The 20,007-nt window shown below is 39.8% G+C and overlaps 1 protein-coding gene across 5 annotated transcripts in view; it reads right to left on the reverse strand.

The window, feature by feature from the left end:
- Positions 1–335: 335 nt before the first annotated feature.
- CEP95 (centrosomal protein 95) overlaps positions 336–20,007 on the reverse strand; it is a 64,810-nt gene continuing 45,138 nt past the window's right edge. For all 5 annotated transcript variants that reach the window (XM_082373681.1, XM_082373680.1, XM_082373679.1 and 2 more), the window contains 9 exons: positions 8,676–8,815; positions 7,780–7,869; positions 6,517–6,646; positions 5,562–5,731; positions 5,374–5,448; positions 4,023–4,175; positions 1,313–1,459; positions 953–1,024; positions 336–669 (listed from right to left, as the gene is read on the reverse strand). In XM_082373681.1, the coding sequence (XP_082229807.1) occupies positions 493–669; positions 953–1,024; positions 1,313–1,459; positions 4,023–4,175; positions 5,374–5,448; positions 5,562–5,731; positions 6,517–6,646; positions 7,780–7,869; positions 8,676–8,815 (1,154 nt within the window). In that variant the 3' untranslated portion in view covers positions 336–492. The remainder of the gene's footprint in view (positions 670–952; positions 1,025–1,312; positions 1,460–4,022; positions 4,176–5,373; positions 5,449–5,561; positions 5,732–6,516; positions 6,647–7,779; positions 7,870–8,675; positions 8,816–20,007) is intronic.

The raw sequence follows: 20,007 nt of genomic DNA on the forward strand, positions 1-20,007 counted from the left end.
GCTCTTTTGAGCACCAAGGGCCTTACACCTGTTGCCCCTCCCAACTGATTGACAGAAGCCATAATGCATAAATTCTCATCTTCTAGCCTCCATGTGAAAAAGCTACACACACTTAACCATCGTATCTTTCTTTAAGGTTTAACCCTAAGTCAGTCCCACCTCTAATGACAAGCCCACACTTTAGCTCTTTTCTGATTTAGAGATTTTTTTGGGGGGTCCTCAAGTGCTATTTTTTTTACTGTTTTTGTTCACCTACAGCAATAGGCTTCAGGAGCTGGCTGCTCAATTGCTTTCGTGCACCTCTTTTAAAGTTTTAGGTCATAAATTCAAAGCAATAAACTAAGAAAACAATTTTTATTTTCAAAGTTATTTCATAAAAAGTATTAGTCAGTATATAGATAAGTTATTTAGAAATGATTCTTCTGGGTTAGATTGTTTACCAGGGCAGAGCTAGAATTGAGCCAGTAAAGTCCACACTTAGTAAGTCTGGCCTCATAGGAAGGGATTTTTACTATACTGAAAGGAAGCCAGATGAAGCCGAGATTCAAAGCGCTCAGCTTCCAGTTCCCGGAAGAAAGCATCATCGTCGTTCTGTGTTATCATGTACTGCAGCTGTTGAATTTCCTTCTCCATCTTAGATCTCAGTTCCCTCTTCACCTTATACAACATCTGAAAGAGAATTCATGTCATCCTGCTATTCACAACATTGATCCAGGGCCCTCATGTATTTTTATTCCCTCTCCACCTTCCTGCTCATCAAGCTTCTGCAGTAATTTTAATAATTTCACAGCAGCTCTTACAGAGACATGAACAGGTAAAGTTAAAATTAGAATACATGTTTTGAATTGTAGATCGATCTTATTAGTATCCTCTCCATTCCCCTTAAAAAGTGTATACAGTTGTTTTCTATTTCTTAAAAATGTACATAAATGATTTCTATCTTGTTAATTACCTGGGCCTGGGATTTCTCTCTGGCTTTGAGCTCTTGACGTTCCTGTGATATGGCTTCTGCCAGCAATGAAAACTGTTTACAGGGAAGAAAAAAAAACCTTATATTTGTCTGTAGTCTAAATGTAACAATTCTTATGTTCATAGGCTTAAAATCTTTATTTTAATGGAAACAGGGCAATATTCTGTACTGTGGTCAAGCACTAGCTTATTTTACCTTAAATTTCAGTCAGTCCAACCTGTATAGTGACAAGTTCCGAATTAATATGTGGAGGCTTACTTGTTCAGCAGACTAAGCTGATGTCTGACATCGGGCGGTCAGGATTAAGCACGTCAGAATGTAAACTAGCAGCAGTGAACCCACCTGGTCTTTATAGTAGTTCTCCATTGAGTCCAGTTCATTTTGGTGCTGTCTCTTTTGTTCATCTCGCTTTTCTTTGGCATAGTTTCTTAGGTCTCGTAATCTTTGCTTTTGAATTTGTAAACCTTCTTCAAACAGTTTCTTAAATATCTGCCAGTTATTTAGTCAGAAAAATAAAGTTATGGTGAATTTTCATGGAGGAATAAAATTCTGCCCAACTTAGAGGTATGTAAAAAATCTTTGTGAAATACAGTCAGTATAAAGTAACAGCTTTATTGAGATATAATTCACATACTATAAACTTCACCCTTGTAAGATGTATAAATCAGTAGATTTTACTATATTCAGAGTTGTGGAACCATCACTGCTAACTGCAGAACATTTTCCTCACTCCAAAAAGAAACCCCATAACCATTAGCAGCCACTCCCCCTCCCCCTCGCAATCACTACTCCACTTTCTATGCCTACAGATTTACCTATTCTGGACATTTCATATAAATGATATCATATAGTATGTGGCCTTTTGTATCTGGCTTCTTTCACTGAGCGTAATTTTTCAAGGTTCATCTATATTATAGCATGAATCACTATGAAATTTTTTTTCATAGCCACATAATACTCTACTGTATGGATATATCACACTTTATCAATTCACCAACTGGTAGACGTTGTTTTCTCTTCTTGGCTGTTGTAAATAGTGCTGCTGTGAACATCTGTGTATAGTTACCTAGGAGTAGAAGTGCTGAATCATATGTTTAACCTTTTGAAGAACTGCCAGACTGTATTTCAAAGTGGTTGCACCATTTTATAACCCCACCAGCCCTGCATGTGTGTTCTAATTTCTCTACATCCTTGCCAGCACTTTTTTATTTTAGCCATCTTAGTGGGTGAGAGTTTATCTCATTGTGGGTCTGATTTGTATTTCTTAAATGACTAATGGTATTCAGCATCTTTTCCTGTATCCCAAAGATTCTTTACTACTTTCAGAAAAGAACTCTCAAGCAGCCATGTATATGGAAAAAGAACCCTAGAGTAGAAACAAACGCTGCATGTACACTCGTGCATAACTGAGGGCCATGTGGTTATCATCTAACTAGGCCACAGGTACACAAATTGTTCAAAGGATTCAGATATGCTCACTTGTCCTCCACTGATTGATCAATAATTCTTACTAAAGTACAGTCATGCATTCATCAGCCAGCAGTATTGCCTTAGTGTCAAGTTACTTAACCTCTCAAAGCCTTAGTAGTATCCTCTAGAAATGAGGATAATAGTATGACCCACTTCAGAGTATTTAGTCCCGTTAAGTATAATTACCTTAATGTTTTACTCTAGAGATGAAATTTATTGCTAGTTTGGAATCCCAAGCTACCCTGTGGAAAGATCTCACAGCATATCTGTCCTACATTATCTTCCTGGTTTTGAGTGGAATCCGAGGTCATCTAATCACACCTTAAATTCCTGTCTCTTACAACATGCTCCCAAACCCCTAAAGCAGGTGTCCTGGAGAAGTACCGACACTTGGGAGGTCAGAGGGAATTAAGACCTCACATTAAGATAAGGGCAGTAGAGAAATACAGATGAAGAGGCACATGAAAAGATGCTCAACTTCGCTAATTATTAGAGAAATGCAAATCAAAACTACAACGAGGTATCACCTCACACCAGTCAGAATGGCCATCATTAAAAAGTCTACAAATAAATGCTGGAGAGGGTGTGGTGAAACGGGAACCCTCCTACACTGTTGGTGGGAATGTAAGTTGGTGCACCCACTATGGAAAACAGTATGGCGGTTCCTCAGAAAAACTAAAATCAGAATTACCATATGATCCAGCAATTGCACTCCCAGGCATATATCCAGACAAAACTAATTTGAAAAGATACATGAACCCCTGTGTTGACTGCAGCACTATTCACAATAAACAAGACATGGAAACAACCTAAATGTCCATCAACAGATGAATGGATAAAGATGTGGTATTTATATACAATGGAATATTACTCAGCCATAAAAAAGAACAAAATAATGCCATTTGCAGCAACATGGATGCAATTAGTGATTATCATACTAAGTGAAGTCAGAAGGACAAATACCATAAGATACCACTTATCTGTGGAATCTAAAATATGACACAAATGAACCTATCTACCAAACAGAAACAGACTCACAGACATAGAGAACAGACTGGTGGCTGCCAAGGGAGAGAGGGTTGAGGGAGGGGGTTGGGGGAAGGATGGAGTGGGACATTGGGGTTAGCAGATGCAAGCTTCTATATATAGGATGGATAAACAACAAGGTCCTACTGTATAGCACAGAGAACTATATTCAGTATGCTACGATAAACCATAATGGAAAAGAATATATAAAAAATGTGTATATATATGTATAATATATATACATGTATATATATGTATAATATATATATTATATTCATATATATATGAATCACTTCACTGTATAGCAGTAATTAACACTGTAAACCAACTACAATTAAAAAAAAAAAAGACAAGGGCAGTAGAGACAGAGTAGACTGGGATGCACTATGGGGGTAATAAAATGAGGTGTGGGCAAGTCTGAACTCTAGCCAGCATTTTGGACTTGCGTTTGGATTTTGGATTCACATTGGGACAAGAGTCACAAAGAAGGTGGTCCTAAAAGGTAACAGACAAAATCTACCTTCTTAACTGGATTGGACAGAAAAGCAATATTTACCATTTCTTCCCGGGTCCTCATTCTCATCATTTTTGAGCACAACTGAACTCTATAATCATCATAATATTTTCGGGCACGAACAATCTGCTGCCGATTTTCTTTCATCTTTGATTGGGTCAACTTCTGCCTATGAATGCGGTCCTTGAAGTCTTGCTAAGAAAGGGAAGGGGAAAAAGAGGTAAGGACAAGAGGAAGACAGACTCTGGTGCTCTCATCTGTCCCACTCCCCAACACCATGTCTTCAGGCAGTAAGCCGGGTATGGAGGGCCAGCAGCCTGCTGGCTGGGCAGAGAGTGTGAAAGCCTGTCCGTCCCCAGAAATCCTTTAGTCTTTAGCAGGTTCATCACCTCAGTCAGAAGAGCTGCCCCACAGTCCCGTGGTTAGGACTCCACACTCCCACTGCAGGGGGTGTGGGTTCAATCCCTGGTCAGGGAACTAAGATCCTATATGCTGCGCAGCCAAAAAAAAAAAAAAAAAAGAAGAGCTGTCCCAATAAGCCCCCAAGGCTGTAGAGAGCAGCAACAACCCTCATGGACTGAGAATCTCATCTCCCCATTTCACCAGGGAGTCATCTAAGCCATACCCAGATGCCTACTTAAGTAGAAAACTGGCACCCTCGAAGATGTTCAAGCAGAGCTTGAGTTAACAAAAGTATCTACATCGAAACTAAGGAAATTAGGTGATATCTTAGCAAAGTAGTGAGGGTGAAATGAAGTCATGTACACAAAGCCTTCAACTAGGTGTCCAGATACTTGTTTTCTTTTCCCCCACACCAGAGTCCCACATGCAGTTCCTGACGGCTTCCCCTTCTTTCTCTGGGACTGCTTAGAATTACAGTTCTCACTGCTTATCTCTATATTCAAGTTTCCTCCTCTGGCTTATTGTCTTTGATCTTTGTCCTCCCCCTTCATGATACTCAGAGGATAATGTTGTACTATGTACGATTCTCAGTCCAAATTATAATGGAGGCACAGACAACCTCAGCTTTCTATTTGGGACCTGAGAAAGAAGGGAGAGGACAAAAAACACTAAGTTATAACCACCTGGTACCTCGAAGAGGCTTGGAGGTAGAGACAGACCTGGATTAAAATCTCAACCTTGCCCTTGCTGATTATGGTGGGACCCAGGGCAAGTTAACATCTCAAAGCTTCAGGTTTTCCATTTCATAGAAAACATTTCTATTATGTTACTGTAAAGACTAAATGAAACTGTGTATATGAAGTACCTAGCACCTTACCCTCTCATCAGTTTTGGTTAGAGACCTAAATGCTTCCACAGGTAAGTGTAAGAGGTATGAGTCAGTGGGGATATTGCCCAGCTGGTACAAATAAAAGTAATTAATATAACTTACCAGTCTCTTGTTATGTTCATATTCTTTCTTGATAAGCACAGTAAGGAGGTCGTGCCTTCTCAAGGCTTCTTCTATCTTTAAGTGGGATACAAGGAAACGAGGTTAATAATTCTATTCACTAGATTATCAAGGATAAGCTCTGCCCCTTTTTGGTTTCTATTCTTATGCTTAATTGACAGTTATCTTACTTCATCCTGGAGTTTCTTCTTTGATCGATTTTCTCTATATGCATCTTTTCTGAGCTGTTCAACCTGTGCAATTTGCTGTTTCCACATTTTGCTTAGTGTTTGACCAGAAACATAGAGAAATGGAAACTGCTCCAGCATCAGGGGCAGGAGACTGTGTTCATTCACTTTCACTGCAAGGTAAAAAAAAAAAAAAAAAAAAAAAAAAAAAGATGCTCTTAATCTGAGAAACTCGCTGACAGCTTTTAAGAAGAAATCTCATCCCACCTTCCTGGGAGATCAAAGCTTATCTAAGTGATGTGGTTCTGAGCCTGAAAAGAACAATTCTAAAAGTGTGTTATTACTTTTGCATTCCTTCTCTGATTGGGATAGCCAATTACTAGTAAGGATGAAAATAACCTCAACATTTCTGACTGATGACATGCTGGTTTTGTGACGTCCATCCTAACTGCTCAGCTGATTCAGCGCCTGGGGTGGATGCTGTGTGTGTGGTCAAACTGCCTCCCAGGAGGGCTGAGGAGTCTAAGTCTCTGTCTGATGGGATGTAGTTGGAAGGCCAGTGGTCTTTGAAACTGTACCCTGGCACCAACTGTCAATATAACAGGAGCTGGACAGGCCCTCGGCTTGCTTTGGAGCATCCCTTTGGTTCTACCAACTTCCCAGAAACAAAAGACAACCAGCATGAGTGAGCAGAGTGAAGCTAAAGCTGAAACAGCTGGTCACAGCCATCACATTCCTTTGGTGCCAATATACTGGTATATATTTAAGAGTTTTAGAGAAATGCCTCATTTAAGAGTTTGATGTCTCTTTACAGAAATCTAGCATATGGCAGTGAGAGAAGAGTGAACTTTCTCCAGCTAACTGGTAGATGCTGGTTCTCAGTGCTGTGTCCTTGGCATATACCACACACTTTCAAAGGATGCCAGTTTTCCATAAAGTACAATTTTGTGGTTCTTACTTGGAACTGCTTTATTTGGCTTTGGCAAGCCACCTCTTGGACCTGGAGTTGTGGTTTTTCTAGAGTAAATCTTCCAGGGCTGACTACGTTTTGGAGTTCCTTTATGAACAGTTTCTCTGTATATTTTTTCCTTAGGAGCAGATATAAAACAGAATAGAAATGAGAAGTCTAATAACTCTTTCATACATCATCTTAAATATTACATAGGGACAAAAATAGCTAACATAATCCCCAGCCAAACCACCTGACTTCAAATTTCTACAGTCTGGGGACTTCCCTGGTGGCACAGTGGTTAAGAATCTGCCTGCCAATGCAGGGGACACGGGTTCGAGTCCCGGTCCAGGAAGATACCACATGCCACAGAGCAACTAAGCCCATGTGCCACAACTACTGAGCCTGTGCTCTAGAGCTGCGAGCCACCAACTACTGAGCCCATGTGCCACAACTACTGAAGCCCATGCACCTACAGCCCATGCTCCACAATAAGAGAAGTCCCACACCACAACGAAGACCCAACACAGCCAAAAATAAATAAATTAATTAATTAAAAAAAAATTTCTACAGTCTGGTTATTTACCTACTCTAAGTTAAATGCCTCTTTAGTTTCCGGCATCCTTTGGAATTTGAAAAAGCATTGAATCTTTTTCAAGTTTCATAGTTGCCATAGCCCCACACCCTAAATACAACTACTAATGATGTTCTGATGTGCTTGCTTCTTTTGACAACCTTTTCCACGTAGATTAAAAAAGTTCTTAAACGATGTTTAGTTATAACCACACTGTATGCTATATTATGTTTTGTTTATGAACATTTTAGCATAAGCATTGTCTCCATGCTTTCATTTAGCTTCTGTAACTATTCTTTTGAAAGGCAACGAAAACTTATGCTTTGGGTGTCTTCCAACCAGGCATGGAGCAACTGGGATTTCCTGTCTTCTTTTACTCTCCCTCTTTAACTTGTCAGCCTAGACTATCTTTTAAAGCCTTGGTGAACTGATAAGCAATAGAAGCCCTTAAAAACTGATGGAAGTTTTAGGCAGGAGGGAAAAATACTAGTTTTTGGTACCATGTCTTGCCACATTTTAGCAACTTGCCTACCTATGAATAAAAGAAAATCCCATATCATGAAATGAAATTCTGCTTTTTTCTAAGGGGTTAATAACGATTAAGGCCCTGTTGATTTTTTTCCTTTTAAAAACATCATCTCTGTACTTCCCACTGATCTGATCAAATGGCATTTATTACAGTAGAGACTTTTACCCACTGTTTCCTCCTTGTCATTTATTCCTAGAGGTCCAATATTCTCTTGAACTTTATTTCTTCTTAGTTCCTTTTCAAATGCTTCAGTTATTGCCTACAGGGGAAAAGGCCATATGATATTATAGTTATTAAAAACATACAAATGAAAATGAAGGAAAAAAATCAATCTAAGATTCTGCCATTCCATTCACTTTTTTAAAGTTCCTTTCAGGCTATATATATCATTAAATATACATTATTTAACAGATATGTAATTGGGACATAAAACACAACTTTACATAATGTATTCTTTTTGTTCTCACAGTTTCTGTAATTATTTTGATACACACTTGAGTGGAAGTTACATGTGTGAGTTGAAGTTACATGTTATTGTAAGACATCTAAATTAGTTTTCACCATTATAAAACATACTGTAGCAAACAACTTAAGTGTTCTAAATTTATGCTACATTTCAAAATCCCTATTCCACAGGAGAAAGTCTTCCTTAGTAATCATACATTCTCCTGTTGAACCCTAACAGGAGGGGTCTCATTCCTGTTTGGGCATTTTCATCCTATCTGTAATTCAAATGGCTAGTCACATTTAATCCACCTCAAATTCTCTTCATTTCTAAAGCTCTCTCTGAAAATGCCTGTCTACACTGATATACTTTCTTAACCCACTAGAGTACTGACTAAGCTATATCTAATAAGGTTAGTTTTCTTAAGAGTTTCATGAGTACAAGTTTTATGTTCCCTAATGGGGGACGTAAAAGCTATGTCACATAATTTTGTCATCCACTCAGCTCAAGAATATTAAATGCATTTTAAGCCTTTAGTCAACAGCATGTTCACTGTAGCATTTGGCTAAGGGTAAATGGTAATGCCTGCTGCCCAATGGCGGTCAAGAGATGGGATATACCTTTGCTTGAAATCGGTGGATATCTGTTTCTTTTGGCTTTCGCTGCCTTTTTCTCTCCATATGGAACTGTTTGTTTTTGTTAATTGGAGATGGAGAAAGTGAATGAGATCTGGAGGGTGGCTTTCTATGCATGGCAAGTCCTACAATACAAGAGAGAAATGTACCATCAGTTTCTGACACTCAGAAATGTTAAGTGGGCACCAAATAGTTGACTGTTACCAAATCCAAAGAGACTATGGATGTGCTAAATGTACTCTCTCCTATAACTAATTTGTTTGTTTATATGTTTAATCACACCAAGCAAACGGACAAATGCACATAATGTGTACTCAAAATGTCTCAAAGTACTAAGGTTCTATATTCAATTTTGGGTTGAAAATGGAGCAACATGTGGAATGCCTGCTGCACACAAAGCCCTATACTTAGTACTCGTGGTGGTGGAGGAGAAAAAGCCATCTGAACTGTATGTCTGCTATCCTTTTACCTATCTAGGTCCTGAGGAGGGGGCTGTAAGTACATATACACATCCTTATAAAGCAGAATGCTTATACGCAAAGGTTACTGTAGTTTAGCATTTTTAAGCAGTCCTGTTCTTCCCTACTTAGCAATCTAGCCCTCCTAATTCCATACTGCCTAAGAGATCTAATGAATTACTTCCCTCCACAAACCTTTTTATGTTCCATCATTTATAAATATGCTCAGGAATCTGCTAATTGTGAAGAGGGGGACTCCATGGCTTTTTGGAAAAGCAAATAATTCAATATAGCTCTAAGGTCAAGGACATTTGTTTGATACCCTTCTAAATAAATTTTCCCAGAAAATTAAAATGTCCCTGAGCTTTTATTTTTCTCTTCACTCTTTTAATTCAAATCTTTCAAATTAATTTAAAACTTAAAGATGTTAAGTAAAACTGACTTGCATGATCTATTTTAAATGATGTTTTAATAACACTTTTACTATGTCCACAATGTATTCTTCTTTAGAAACTGAAGAGCCAATAAAAATAACATTTTAACTTATAATGTGTTTTTAAGATGGGATACAATGTACGTGTCAGGGAAACATGTAGGTTACTGGATGAGGGTTCCTAGAGATTACCTGAGCCAAATTTAAGGGAAGAGAGATGAAATAATCAAGAGAAGGAAAAAGTACTCTTGGAGTAAACAAAACAAAACTGAAAAGTTAAGGAAATTTTGGATGAGAAATGGACTGCTTCTAGAGAAACAAGGGATGACCAAAGTCGATAAAAGTGAATGGAAAACATGCACAATTTTAGTTGGTGGAAGACAGGATAATTATTTGAACAAGCAGTAGGAAACATCTGCAAGGATGTGGCAAACCAGAAACTGTCATGCATTGCTGATATGAGTACAAACTGGTGCAATCACTTTGGAGGGGAATTTGGCAATGGTGAAAAAGTGTAAACTCCTCAGTCTAGCAATTCTAGTATAGATCCTAGAGAAACTTCTGCACATATTACAGGTTGTTCATTGCAGAACTGTTTGCAGTTATGAAATCTGGAAACAATCTATATGTCCTGCAATGGGGGGGGACACATATATATATACATAAGTAAAAATACATACTCATACAAATGGGGTACACTGTATGAACTCAGCTATGCAGTAGTTAAAATGAAGAACTGGACGTATCAACACAGATTTTTAAAACAATGTTAACAGAAAAAAGAAGAAAGTTGCAGAATAATATATATCTATGTATATTAAAAAAACATAAAACAATAGTATATTTAGACAAGTAACACAATGCTATTAAAGTATAAAGACAGGGATGAGACGGTCCAGTTCAAGATGGCAAAATAGAGGCTCCTGAACTCACCTCCTCCCACAGACACTGAAACCTACACTAAATATGGAATAATTCCCTCTGAAAGGAATCCAGACACTAGCTGAGTGACACGAGAAAAAACCCACATCAAAAAGGGTTGTGGCACACCTTAATCTACTAGTAGCCATTAAGAATGAAGAAAATGGTTTGGACAAACACAAAGATTTGAGAGCCAACCAAGAGCTAGGGATGGGCTGAGTGATAAGAGTCATCTCCTATGCAAGACTACTCCTTCGAGACTGGGAGAGTGGCTGTTTTACCTAATGCACAGAAACCAACACAAAGTCAGGAAAACGAAGAAACAGAAGAATATGTCCAAACAAAAGAACAAGATAAAACTCAAGAAACAGATCTTGATGAAATGGATAAAGGATTTACTTGATAAAGAGTTCAAAATAATGGTCATAAAGATGCTCACTGAGGTCAGGAGAACAATGAGAATTTCAACAAAGTGAGAATTTTAACGAAGAGAAAACAAAGTACCAAACATAAAAAAATATTTTTAAAAAATAATAAAAAAAAATTTTAAGTACCAAACAAATCACAGAGCTAAAGAATACAATAAAGGAGGTTGAGAGTCTGCCTGCCAATGCAGGGGACACGGGTTCGAGACCTGGTCCCGGAGGATCCCACATGCCACGGAGCAGCTAGGCCTGTGCACCACAGCTGCTGAGCCTGCGCTCTGGAGCCCGCATGCCACAACCTACTGAAGCCCGCGTGCCTGGAGCCTGTGCTCTGCAGCGGGAGAAGCCACCGCAGTGAGAAGCCCACACACCACAATGAAGCATAGCCCTTGCTCACCGCAACTAGAGAAAACCTGCGCGCAGCAACAAAGACCCAATGCAGCCAAAAATAAATAAATAAATTTAAAAAAAAAAGAATACAATAATGGAGTTCAACAGCAGACTAGGTGACGCAAGAGAAAGCAGCAGCCAACTTAGGGCAATGGAATGCATCCAAACAGAAGAGCAAAAAGAAAAAAACAATGAGAAAAAGTGAAGATGACTTAAAGGACTCCATCAAGTGGGCCAATATTCACATTATAGGGATCCCAGAAGGAGAAGGGAGAAAGTGGCAGAAAGCTTATACAAAGAAATCATGGCTGAAAACTCCCCTAATCTGGGGAAAGAAACAAGACATTCAGATCCAAGAAGCCCAGAAACTTTAAGGTAAATCCAAAGAGACCCACACTGAGAAATATTATAATTAAACTGTCAAATTTAATTTGAGAGACTCTTAAAAGCAGTAAAAGAAAAGCAACTTGTTACGTACAAGGAAACCCCTATAAGACTATCAATAGATTTTTCATCAGAAACTTTGCAGGCCAGAAGAGAACAGCAAAATATATTCAAACTGCTGAAAGAAAAATTGCAACCAAAAATACTCTACCCAGCAAAGCTGTCCTTCAGAATTGAAGGAGAGATAAAGAGCTTTCCGGACAAGCAAAAGCTGAATGAATGAGGAGTTCATCAACATTAGTACAGCCTTACAAAAAATTTTACAGGGACTTTTTTTTTTTTTGGCTGCACTGTACCATGCAGCTTGTGGGTTCTCAGTTCCCCAGGCAGGGATTGAACCCAGGCCATGGCAGTGAAAGTCTGGAATCCTAAACACTAGGCCACTCCGTTAAAGGGACTTTTTCAAGCTGCAATAAAAGGGTGCTAATTAGTAACAGGAAAACATATAGAAAAGTATAAATCTCATTGGTAAAGATAAATAGTTATTTAAATTCAGAATACTCTAATGTTATAATGGTGGTAAGTCATATACCAAATCTAGTATGAAGATTGACAAACAAAAAGTAAAAATAACTATAACTACAATAATTTGTTAATGTATACACAAGAGAAAAAAATGTAAAACGTGACATCAAAAACGTAAAATGAAGGGAAAGTTAAAATGTAGAACTTTAATATGTGTTTCAACTTATCACCTTAAAATATGCTGTTATAAATATGTTTTATATAAGCCTTATGGTAACCACAAAGCAGAAACTTATAACAGATACACAAAACATAAAGAGAAAGAAATCTAAGCTACTATTAGGGAAAATCCTCAAGTCACAAAGGAAGACAGCAAGAAAAGAAGAAAGAAACAAACCAATTACAAAGCAGCCAGAAAACAATTAACAAAATGACAACATTTAGACCCTATCAATCAGTAAATAATTACTTGAAATGTAAATGGACTAAATTCTCCAATCAAAACACACTGAGTAGCTGAATGGATTAAAAATAAAAAAAGACCCAACTATGCTGCCTACAAGAGACTCCATCTTTAAGGACACACACAGACTTAACAGTGAAGGGGTGGGAAAAGATATTCCATACAAATGGAAACCTAAAGAAAGCTGGGGTAGTAGCTATACTTCTAACAGACAAAATAGACTTTAAGACAAAAACTATAATGAGAGACAAATAAGATCATTATACAATAATAAAAGGGTCAATTCATAAGAAAAATATAATTTTATGTAAGTTTTTTGCACCTAACATAGGAGTATCTAAATATATAAAGCAAATATTAACAGACCTTAAGGGAGAAATAATAGTACAAAAATAGTAGGGGACTTTGATTCCCCACTTTCAGCAGTGGATAGATCACCCAGAGAGATCAATACGGAAACTGGACTTAAATTACATGTTAGTCCAGATAACTTAACAGACATTTACAGAAAACTCTTATGCCAAAGCAGCAAAATACACATTCTTCTCCAACGCACATGAAACATTCTCTGGGATAGATCATATGTTAGGCCACAAAACAAGTCTTTGAAAATTCTAAATAACTGAAATCATATCAAGCATCTTTTCTGACCATGATAGTATGAAACTAGAGATCAATTACAAGAAGAAAATGGGAAATTCACAAATACATGGAGATTAAGCAATATCATACTAGCCAACCAGTGGGTCAAAGAAATCAAAAGAGAAATTTTTAAAATCTTAAGAAAAATGAAAATGGAACTACAATATACCAAAACTTATGGGATGCAGCAAAAACAGTTGTAAGAGGAAGTTCATAGCAATAAATGCCTACAGTAAAAAAGAAAGATATGACACCTAAAGTCAAGCACCAAAATAAACAGGTGGAACTATATCAAAGTAAAATTCTTCTGCACCACAAAAGAAACGATCAAAGAAATGAAAAAAACCACCTACAGAATGGAGAAAAAATTTGCAAATCAGATATCTGATAAGGGGTTACTATATAAAATATATAAAGAATGCTTACAACTCAACAGCAAAAACCAAATAATTCAATTTAAAAATGGATAAAAGACCTGAAGAGACATTTTTCCAAAGAAGATATACAAATGGCCAACAGGTACATGACAAGGTGCTCACCAGCACTAATCATTAGGGAAATGTAAATTAAAACTACAATGAGATGTCATCTCACACCTGTTAGAATGGCTATCATCAAAAAGAAGTAACAAGTGTTGGCAAGGATGTGGAGGAAAGGAAACCACTGTGCACTGCTGGTGGGATTATAAATTGGTACAGCCATTATGGAAAACAATATGGAAGGTCCTCAAATAATTGAAAATAGAATTACCATATGATCCATCAATTTAATCTCTGGGAATATATACAAGGGAAACAAAAACACTATGTCAAAGAGATATCTGTTTCCCCATATTCAAAGCAGCATTATTTACAATAACCAAGACATGGAACAATAGTTAAGTGTCCACTGACAGATGAATGGATAAAGATGATGTGGTATATACATACAATGAAATGTTATTCAGTCATAAGAAAGAAGGAAATTCCACCATTTGTGACAACATGGATGGACCTTGATTCCATTTTGCTAAGTAAAATAAGTCAGACAGAAAGACAAATACTGTATGAAATCACCTGTATGTGTAACTGGAAAAAAAAAAAACAACCAAACTCACTTAAATGTGGAAATCTTAAAAAAAAAAAAAAAAAAGCCAAACTCATATAAAAAGAGATCAGATTTGTGGTTACTAGAGGCAGGGGGTAAAGGGTGGGGGAACTGGTCAAAAGGTACAAACTTCCAGTTGTAAAATAAGTACTAGGGATGTAATGCACAGCATGATGACTATAGTTAACCCTGCTGTGATGGTGTCTTTGAAAGTTAAGAGAGTAGATACTAAAAGTTCTCATCACAAGTGAAATATTTTTTCTTTTGTATCTACATGAGATAACGGATGTTCTCCCACAGGAGTGAAAGTTCTGAACCCCATGACAGGCTCCCAAGCCTGGGGGTCTGGCAACGGGAGGAGGAGCTCTCAGGGAATCTGGCTTTGAAGGCCAGTGGGGTTTGATCACAGGAATCCCACAGGACTGGGGAAAACAGAAACTCCACCCTTAGAGGGTGCACACAAGGTCTTGCGTGCACCAGGACCCAAGGAAAAAAGCAGTGATCTCATAAGAGACTGGGCCAGACCTACCTGCTAGTATTGGAGTGCCTCCTGTGGAGGCAGGGGGTGGCTGTGGTTCACTTCAGGGAGAAAGACACAGGTGGCGGTACTTCTGGGAAGTACTCATCAGCATGAGCCCTCCTGGAGGCTGCCATTTTCTTACCAGGACCTGGCCCTACCCAACAGCCTGTGAGCTGACTGTGCTGGGATGTCTCAGGCCAAACGGCCCACAGGGCAGGAACACAGCCCCACACACCAGCAGGCAGGCTGCTTAGAGTCTTCCTGAGCACACAGCTGCCCGCTTAACACACCCCTTGATATGGCCCAGCCCACCAGAGGGACAAGACCCAGCTCCACCCACCAGTGGGCAGGAGCCAGTCCCTCCCACCAGGAAGCCTGCACAAGCCTCTTGGACAGCCTCATCCACCAGGGGGCAGACAGCAGAAGCAAGAAGAGCCTCTACCCTGCAGCCTGCGGAATGGAAACCTCAATCACAGAAAGTTAAACAAAATGAGACAGCAGGGAGGAAGGGCAAGATGGCGGAAGAGTAAGACGCGGAGATCACCTTCCTTCCCACAGATACAGTACAAACACATCTACACGTGGAACTGCTCCTACAGAACACCTACTGAACGCTGGCAGAAGACGTCAGACCTCCCAAAAGGCAAGAAAATCCCCACGTACTAAGGTAGGGCAAAAGAAAAAAGAAATAACAGAGACAAAAGAATAGGGACGGGACCTGCGCCAGTGAGAGGGAGCCGTGAAGGAGAAAAGGTTTCCACGCACTAGGAAGCCCCTTCGTGGGCAGAGACTGCGGGTGGCAGAGGCGGGAAGCTTCGGAGCCACGGAGGAGAGCGCAGCCACAGGGGTGCAGAGGGCAAAGCGGAGAGATTCCCGCACGGAGGATCGGTGCTGAGTAGCACTCACCAGCCCGAGAGGCTTGTCTGCTCAGCCGCCAGGGTGGGCGGGGCTGGGAGCTGAGGCTCGGGCTTCGGTGCTAGCCGGGAGAGAGTCTGGGAGAAAGCCTGCAGCTGCTGAAGAGGCAAGAGACTTTTTCTTGCCTCTTTGTTTCGCGGTGCGCAAGGAGAGGGGATTCAGAGCGCCGCCTTAACGAACTCCAGAGACGGGCGCGAGCCGCGGCTATCAGTGCGGATCCCACAGCAACAGGGGCGCAGAGGGAAAAGCGGAGAGATTCCCGCACGGAGGCTTGGCGCCGAGCAGCGCTCACCAGCCTGAGAGGCTTGTCTGCTCACCCGCCGGGGCGGGCGGGGGCTGGGAGCCGAGGCTCGGGCTTCGGTCAGATCGCAGGGAGAGGACTGGGGCTGGCGGCGTGGCACAGCCTGAGGGGGGCTAGTGCGCCACAGCTAGCCGGGAGGGAGCCCGAGAAAAAGTCTGCAGCCACCGAAGAGGCAAGAGACTTTTTCTTGCCTCTTTGTTTCGCGGCACGCAAGGAGAGGGGATTCAGAGCGCCGCCTAAACGAACTCCAGAGACTGGCGCGAGCAGCGGCTATCAGCGCGGACCCCAGAGACGGGCATGAGACGCTTAGGCTGCTGCTGCCGCCACCAAGAAGCCTGTGTGCAAGCACAGGTCACTCTCCACACCGCCCCTCCCGGGAGCCGGTGCAGCTCGCCGCTGCCGGGCTCCTGTGGTCTGGGGACAACTTCCCCGGGAGAACGCACGGCGCGCCTCAGGCTGCTGCAACGTCACGCCGGCCTCTGCCGCCGCAGGCTCGCCCCACCTCCTCCGTACCCCTCCCTCCCCCCGGCCTGAGTGAGCCAGAGCCCCCGAAGCAGCTGCTCCTTTAACCCCGTTCTGTCTGGGCGGGGAACAGACGCCCTCAGGCGACCTACATGCAGAGGCGGATCCAAATCCAAAGCTGAACCCCGGGAGCTGTACGAACAAAGAAGAGAAAGGGACATCTCTCCCAGCAGCCTCAGAAGCAGCGGATTAAAGCTCCACAAACAACCTGATGTGCCTGCATCTGTTGAATACCTGAATAGACAACGAATCATCCCAAATTCAAGAGGTGGACTTTGGGAGCAGGATATATTAATTTTTCCCCTTTTCCTTTTTTTGTGAGTGGATATGTGTATGCTTCTCGGTGAGATTTTGTCTGTATAGCTTTGCTTTCACCATTAGTCCTAGGGGTTAGGTCCGTCCATTTTTTTTTTTTTTTCCTAATAAATGTTTTCTTAATAATTTTTTCCTTATTTTCTATTTTTAGAAATTAAAAATATTTTTTAAATAAGTTTTTTCATATTTTTTATTTTAAAAAAAATTTAAAAAATTTTTTCTTAATATTTTAATAATTTTTTTATTTTTTATTATAAAAAATTAATAAATCTATCTTTAAAAATTAAAAAAAAACTTTTTTCTGAATACATTTACTCTTAATAATTTTTTTCTTCTTTTCTATTATAATAGCTTTATTTTATTTTATCCTCTTTCTTTCTTTCTTTCTTTCTTTCTATTTTTTTCTCCCTTATACTCTGAGCTGTGTGGATGAAAGGCTCTTGGTGCTCCAGCCAGGCATCAGGGCTGTGCCTCTGAGGTGGGAGAGCCAACTTCAGGACACTGGTCCACAAGAGACCTCCCAGCTCCACGTAATACCAAACAGTGAAAATCTCTCAGAGATCTCCATCTCAACATCAAGACCCAGCTTCACTCAACGACCAGCAAGCTACAGTGCTGGACACCCTATGCCAAACAACTAGCAAGACAGGAACATAGCCCCATCCATTAGCAGAGAGGCTGCCTAAAATCATAATAAGGCCACAGACACCCCAAAACACACCACCAGACGTGGACGTGCCCACCAGAAAGACAAGATCCAACCTCATCCAACAGAACACAGGCACTACTCCCCTCCACCAGGAAGCCTACACAACCCGCTGAACCAACCTTAGCCACTGGGGACAGATACCAAAAACAACGGGAACTACGAACCTGCAGCCTGTGAAAAGGATACCCCAAACACAGTAAGATAAGCAAAATGAGAAGACAAAAAAACACACAGCAGGTGAAGGAGCAGGGTCAAAACACACCAGACCTAACAAATGAAGAGGAAATAGGCAATCTACCTGAAAAAGAATTCAGAATAATGATAGTAAAGATGATCCAAAATCTTGGAAACAGAATAGACAAAATGCAAGAAACATTTAACAAGGATGTAGAAGAACTAAAGAGGAACCAAGCAACGATGAAAAACACAATAAATGAAATTAAAAATACTCTAGACGGGATCAATAGCAGAATAACTGAGGCAGAAGAACGGATAAGTGACCTGGAAGATAAAATAGTGGAAATAACTACTGCAGAGCAGAATAAAGAAAAAAGAATGAAAAGAACTGAGGACAGTCTCAGAGACCTCTGGGACAACATTAAACGCACCAACATTCGAATTATAGGGGTCCCAGAAGAAGAGAAAAAGAAAGGGACTGAGAAAATATTGAAGAGATTATAGTTGAAAACTTCCCTAATATGGGAAAGGAAATAGTTAATCAAGTCCTGGAAGCACAGAGTCCCATACAGGATAAATCCAAGGAGAAACACGCCAAGACACATATTAATCAAACTATCAAAAATTAAATATAAAGAAAACATATTAAAAGCAGCAAGGGAAAAACAACAAATAACACACAAGGGAATCCCCATAAGGATAACAGCTGATCTTTCAGCAGAAACTCTGCAAGCCAGAAGGGAGTGGCAGGATATACTTAAAGTGATGAAGGAGAAAAACCTACAACCAAGGTTACTCTACCCAGCAGGATCTCATTCAGATTTGATGGAGAAATTAAAACCTTTACAGACAAGCAAAAGCTGAGAGAGTTCAGCACCACCAAACCAACTTTACAACAAATGCTAAAGGAACTTCTCTAGGCAAGAAACACAAGAGAAGGAAAACACCTACAACAACAAACCCAAAACATTTAAGAAAATAGGAATAGGAACATACATATCAATAATTACCTTAAATGTAAATGGATTAAATGCTCCCACCAAAAGACACAGACTGGCTGAATGGATACAAAAACAAGACCCATATATATGCTGTCTACAAGAGACCCACTTCAGACCTAGAGACACATACAGACTGAAAGTGAGGGGATGGAAAAAGATATTCCATGCAAATGGAAATCAAAAGAAAGCTGGAGTAGCAATTCTCATATCAGACAAAATAGACTTTAAAATAAAGACTGTTACAAGAGACAAAGAAGGACACTATATAATGATCAAGGGATCGATCCAAGAGGAAGATATAACAATTGTAAATATTTATGCACCCAACATAGGAGCACCTCAATAAATAAGGCAAATACTAACAGCCATAAAAGGGGAAATCGACAGTAACACAATCATAGTAGGGGACTTTAACACCCCACTTTCACCAATGGACAGATCATCCAAAATGAAAATAAATAAGGAAACACAAGCTTTAAATGATACATTAAACAAGATGGACTTAATTGATATTTATAGGACATTCCACCCAAAAACAACAGAATACACATTTTTCTCAAGTGCTCATGGAACATTCTCCAGGATAGATCATATATTGGGTCACAAATCAAGCCTTGGTAAATTTAAGAAAATTGAAATCATATCAAGTATCTTTTCCGACCACAACGCTATGAGACTAGATATCAATTACAGGAAAAGATCTGTAAAAAATACAAACACATGGAGGCTACACAATACACTACTTAATAACGAAGTGATCATTGAAGAAATCAAAGGGGAAATCAAAAAATACCTAGAAACAAATGACAATGGAGACACGACGACCCAAAACCTATGGGATGCAGCAAAAGCAGTTCTAAGAGGGAAGTTTATAGCAATACAAGCCTACATCAAGAAACAGGAAACATCTCGAATAAACAACCTAACCTTGCAGCTAAGGCAATTAGAGAAAGAAGAGCAAAAAAACCCCAAAGCTAGCAGAAGGAAAGAAATCATAAAGATCAGATCAGAAATAAATGAAAAAGAAATGAAGGAAACAATAGCAAAAATCAATGAAAATAAGAGCTGGTTCTTTGAGAAGATAGACAAAATTGATAAACCATTAGCCAGACTCATCAAGAGAAAAAGGG

The sequence above is a fragment of the Balaenoptera borealis genome (assembly GCF_965194805.1).
Source record: "Balaenoptera borealis genome assembly, chromosome: 20".
Lineage (NCBI taxonomy): Eukaryota > Metazoa > Chordata > Mammalia > Artiodactyla > Balaenopteridae > Balaenoptera > Balaenoptera borealis.